The 6,000-nt window shown below is 43.8% G+C and overlaps 1 protein-coding gene across 5 annotated transcripts in view; it reads left to right on the forward strand.

The window, feature by feature from the left end:
- LOC115135917 (active breakpoint cluster region-related protein) overlaps positions 1–6,000 on the forward strand; it is a 259,552-nt gene that overhangs the window by 146,727 nt on the left and 106,825 nt on the right. For all 5 annotated transcript variants that reach the window (XM_029671122.2, XM_029671123.2, XM_029671124.2 and 2 more), the window contains 2 exons: positions 913–1,053; positions 2,014–2,135. In XM_029671122.2, coding sequence (XP_029526982.2) covers positions 913–1,053; positions 2,014–2,135 — 263 coding nt within the window. The remainder of the gene's footprint in view (positions 1–912; positions 1,054–2,013; positions 2,136–6,000) is intronic.

The following is a 6,000-nucleotide window of genomic DNA, read 5'->3' on the forward strand; positions in this document are numbered from 1 at the left end:
GTATTGGGGTGGCCATCACAAAGCCCTGACCTCAATCCCATAGAACATTTGTGGGCAGAACTGAAAAGCGTGTGTGAGCAAGGAGGCCTACAACCCTGACGCACTTACACCAGCTCTGTCAGGAGGAATGGGCCAAAATTCACCCAACTTATTGTGGGAAGCTTGAGGAAGGCTACCCGAAATGTTTGACCCAAGTTAAACAATTTAAAGGCAATGCTACTAAATACTAATTGAGTGTATGTAAACTTCTGACCCATTGGGAATGTGATGAAAGAAATACAATCTCAAATAAATCATTCTCTCCACTATTATTCTGACATTTCACATTCTTAAAATAAAGCGGTGATCCTAACTGACCTAAGACAGGGACTTTTTACTAGGATTAAATGTCAGGAATTGTGAATAACTTCCTACTTCAACAGTATGTAGGGAATATGGTGCCATTTGGGGCACAGCCACAGACGTGAACGTTTCTGTATTATAGTCTGTCATATACTGTACAAAGTCATGCACTGTACCATCTGCTCAACCTTCCACAGGTTGTCACAATAAATTAACTGAGGTGTGCTGACCAGGCATAAATCAGCCAATTGGCTTTTCTTTCACACGCTCCTCTGAAAAAAGTATTTTAGTTACGCTGAGATAATAAGATATTAGCAATGTGGAGGCAGACTGTCTCAGCTATTAGGTAGGAAAAGATTTGTTAGAAAACCCAGCCAAATATCCAAATAGTCCAATTCATCAAAATGGATAAGTAGATCTGGTGTTATAGGTTTAAAAACACCTGCACATTGACTGTCCTTACACAATCATTTGAATGGATGGGGGTCTCTGTGACTATTTGAGAGTTGCATTGCGATATCCCCGGCGTGTGTAATATCTAATGGTCTCTCTCTGTGTGTGTTATAATAGGACCTGCTGAAGCACACCCCTAAGGACCACCCAGACTTCCCCCTACTGCAGGACGCTCTGAGGATCTCCCAGAACTTTCTGTCCTCCATCAACGAAGAGATCGACCCCCGCAGGACCGCCATCACCACGCCTAAGGGAGAGGTGGGGTCTCACACACTCTCACACACACACCGTTGTGACAGACTACCTAATGCTTTTCAGAAATTCATGTTGTAACCTTGGGGAAGTGTGTCAATGTATTTTTGTGTTTTGGGGTCAGAAAGAAACCGACAGTGTCTCTACTCCTCCTGCCCTCATCCTCAATCTCTTCATTACCAGCCGCCTCTATCTATCTCTGTCTCTCTCCCAGCATGCATTGTAGGGTTGTTTGATGGTTCCCTCTTTCTAACACTACCTTTGTTTCGTTCTGTCATTTTTTTCTGCTTTTCTCCTCTTAATGCTCCTCTGAGTTTATGCTTTTTATATTCTCTGCCTGCGAAGTCCTTCCTCTCTCCCATCCTTTCCCCCCATATTTCGCTCCCCCCCCTCTCCTCCTTTCTCCCTCCATCTCTAAACCCTCTCCTTTCTGCTTTCCTCCCTCTATCCCTCTCTCCTCCCATCTCTTCCTCGCTCTCCCTCTATCCCTCTCTCTATATCCCTATTCCATTCAGTCAGCTTAGTTTTTAGCCTCCCAGTTAGTTCTCCATTCATTGTCTGTCTCTGCTGTCTTTGGCTCACACTTTTCCGATTACTCCAGTTCTGGTTTAGCTCGGCCTTGTTTTAGGTTTCCCAGTTGGCTCGCTAGAGATGGACAGATGCAGAGAGGGAAAGGGGGCAGTGTTTTGAGTTCTTAGTGGCTTATTTAGCTGATGATTGACACAACTGTCATGGAGAATGTAGACAGCAAGAAAATATAGACAACAAGCGATGTTCTTTCATATTGCTGAACTCTGACCTATACCTCCTACAGTACATCCTGTCTATTTAACTGTGTGTGATAGGCAGTATCCCTCAGACTAGGCCCAGGGCTCAGAACAGGAAGTGAATGTTTACAGTTAGGTCAGCTGCCCCGTGCAGTGCGTGCCACAGGAAGTGATGTCATGGAGTTTCTCTCCCTGGTAGGCTCGTCAGCTGGTGAAGGATGGTTTCCTGGTGGAGATGTCAGAGGGTTCCAGGAAACTGCGTCACGTCTTCCTCTTTACAGACCTGCTGCTCTGTGCCAAAATGAAGAAGACCTCTGCAGGGTAGGTCAACACATACTCATGCACATTCAGTCATAAACATACCCACTGTGCTATTCACTGTGCATATTACATAATACACTCTTAAGTGGTCTCCAGTGTGAGTTGATGAGTGTTTTCATTCTGTTCTGTTGACGGGTGGGTGGGTGAGCAGAGCGGCTGGTTGAGGCCATAGCCCATCAGTGTGAGTTGATGAGTGTTTTCATTCTGTTCTGTTGATGGGTGGGTGAGCAGAGCAGCTGGTTGAGGCCATAGCCCATCAGTGCAGGCCAGTGTGAGTTGATGAGTGTTTTCATTCTGTTCTGTTGATGGGTGGGTGGGTGAGCAGAGCAGCTGGTTGAGGCCATAGCCCATCAGTGCAGGCCAGTGTGAGTTGATGAGTGTTTTCATTCTGTTCTGTTGATGGGTGGGTGGGTGAGCAGAGCAGCTGGTTGAGGCCATAGCCCATCAGTGCAGGCCAGTGTGAGTTGATGAGTGTTTTCATTCTGTTCTGTTGATGGGTGGGTGGGTGAGCAGAGCAGCTGGTTGAGGCCATAGCCCATCAGTGCAGGCCAGTGTGAGTTGATGAGTGTTTTCATTCTGTTCTGTTGATGGGTGGGTGGGTGAGCAGAGCAGCTGGTTGAGGCCATAGCCCATCAGTGCAGGCCAGTGTGAGTTGATGAGTGTTTTCATTCTGTTCTGTTGATGGGTGGGTGGGTGGGTGAGCAGAGCAGCTGGGTGAGGCCATAGCCCATCAGTGCAGGCCAGTGTGAGTTGATGAGTGTTTTCATTCTATTCTGTTGATGGGTGGGTGGGTGAGCAGAGCAGCTGGTTGAGGCCATAGCCCATCAGTGCAGGCCAGTGTGTGTGACTGGAGAGAGAATAAGTCGTACATATTAACACTAAGACTCTTCTCCTCCGCCTCACTGTGAGAGAATAAACTCCCCATAACAAGGTCTCCCTTCATCCCTCTAGCCCTTTCTCTCCAGTGAAGCTACTACAGGTCCATTTGATAGGAGAGAGAGCGAAAGCAAGAGATACATAGTTAGTTATACAGGGCACATTCTCCAATAGGCTCACCTTCAGACTGAAAGCTTATCCCGTATTCTTACAGAATTCGAATAGGGTTGATCAGGTTTTATGGGGTCCTGTCAGCTCTGCTGTGGCAGTGTATGAAGTATGACAACAGTGTATGAAGTATGACAACAGTGTATGAAGTATGACAACAGTGTATGAAGTATGACAACAGTGTATGAAATATGACAACAGTGTATGAAATATGACAACAGTGTATGAAGTATGACAACAGTGTATCAGTGTATGAAGTATGACAACAGTGTATCAGTGTATGAAGTATGACAACAGTGTATGAAGTATGACAACAGTGTATCAGTGTATGAAATATGACAACAGTGTATGAAGTATGACAACAGTGTATCAGTGTATGAAGTATGACAACAGTGTATCAGTGTATGAAGTATGACAACAGTGTATGAAGTATGACAACAGTGTATCAGTGTATGAAGTATGACAACAGTGTATCAGTGTATGAAATATGACAACAGTGTATGAAGTATGACAACAGTGTACCAGTGTATGAAGTATGACAACAGTGTATGAAGTATGACAACAGTGTATCAGTGTATGAAGTATGACAACAGTGTATCAGTGTATGAAGTATGACAACAGTGTATGAAGTATGACAACAGTGTATCAGTGTATGAAGTATGACAACAGTGTATCAGTGTATGAAATATGACAACAGTGTATGAAGTATGACAACAGTGTATGAAGTATGACAACAGTGTATCAGTGTATGAAATATGACAACAGTGTATGAAGTATGACAACAGTGTATGAAATATGACAACAGTGTATGAAGTATGACAACAGTGTATCAGTGTATGAAGTATGACAACAGTGTATGAAGTATGACAACAGTGTATCAGTGTATGAAATATGACAACAGTGTATGAAGTATGACAACAGTGTATCAGTGTATGAAGTATGACAACAGTGTATGAAGTATGACAACAGTGTATGAAGTATGACAACAGTGTATCAGTGTATGAAATATGACAACAGTGTATCAGTATATGAATTATGACAACAGTGTATGAAGTATGACAACAGTGTATCAGTGTATGAAATATGACAACAGTGTATGAAGTATGACAACAGTGTATCAGTGTATGAATTATGACAACAGTGTATGAAGTATGACAACAGTGTATCAGTGTATGAAATATGACAACAGTGTATCAGTGTATGAAGAATGACAACAGTGTATGAAGAATGACAACAGTGTATGAAGTATGACAACGGTGTTTCAGGATGAATAACAGCCCTGCTCTGAAGGGATTATCTCTCACTGGGATTATTATTTCCTCCGTTTTGTAACTCCCAAGTGTTCTTTGATGTCATAATAAAAAGGCAGACAGTCTGGTGCTGTTGACTAATGTGGAGAAAGGGTTTAGAGTAGTGAATGAAGGGCTCGTATAGTGCTGAATATGAAGCAATTGACTTAGTGGATATCTGGATGTTAGGAAGTACATAGCATGCAGCAAGGCGCGTATTTCAATCTGGTCTCAATCTGGGGGGTGTATAAATAGATGGGAATGACAGCATACACGTCCATAGATGAAGTGTTTAATTTACAGGATTGCCTACCATGGCCCAAAATGTCATTTTCCTGTCGGCACGGTTAACATTGTTTGCTAGGTTCCTGCTACCTAACCGTGTGAAGAACATACAGGCAACTGGCATTGTCAAGGTTACCACCATTCTGTAAATCAATCTGTTGTCTGTAGCTTTAGCTTTTTGTCTCCGTGTCCCTAATTGGCAACTTATTCCCTGGATAGTGCACTAATTTTGACCAGAGCCTTATGGGCCCTGGTCAAAAGTAGTGTGCAACATATCGAATAGGGTAGCAATTTGGGACCCAGCCTATGTGTCCTCTGGTCTGGACTTTAACACCACAGGATTAGGCCAGCAGCCAGATAAAAATCATCTCTACCTCAGTCTGTAATAGAGACAGTGTTTATTCACATCAGCCTAAACACTGCTGGGGGATTTAAACAGTGCATCAATACAGATACATATCTTAGAGGACACCAATACAACACCACGGACTACACTGAGACAAAGTGGGTTAGGGTTCCCACTGCTGGGGGATCAATACAGATACATATCTTAGAGGACAACAATACAACACCACGGACTACACTGAGACAAAGTGGGTTAGGGTTCCCACTGCTGGGGGATCAATACAGATACATATCTTAGAGGACAACAATACAACACCACGGACTACACTGAGACAAAGTGGGTTTGGGTTCCCACTGCTGGGGGATCAATACAGATACATATCTTAGAGGACAACAATACAACACCACGGACTACACTGAGACAAAGTGGGTTAAGGTTCCCACTGCTGGGGGATCAATACAGATACATATCTTAGTGGACAACAATACAACACCACGGACTACACTGAGACAAAGTGGGTTAGGTTTCCCACTGCTGGGGGATCAATACAGATACATATCTTAGAGGACAACAATACAACACCACGGACTACACTGAGACAAAGTGGGTTAGGTTCCCACTGCTGGGGGATCAATACAGATACATATCTTAGAGGACAACAATACAACACCACGGACTACACTGAGACAAAGTGGGTTAGGGTTCCCACTGCTGGGGGATCAATACAGATACATATCTTAGAGGACAACAATACAACACCACGGACTACACTGAGACAAAGTGGGTTAGGTTCCCACTGCTGGGGGATCAATACAGATACATATCTTAGAGGACAACAATACAACACCACGGACTACACTGAGACAAAGTGGGTTAGGGTTCCCACTGCTGGGGGATCAAT

This window comes from Oncorhynchus nerka, linkage group LG10 (assembly GCF_034236695.1).
Source record: "Oncorhynchus nerka isolate Pitt River linkage group LG10, Oner_Uvic_2.0, whole genome shotgun sequence".
Classification (NCBI taxonomy): Eukaryota; Metazoa; Chordata; class Actinopteri; order Salmoniformes; family Salmonidae; genus Oncorhynchus; species Oncorhynchus nerka.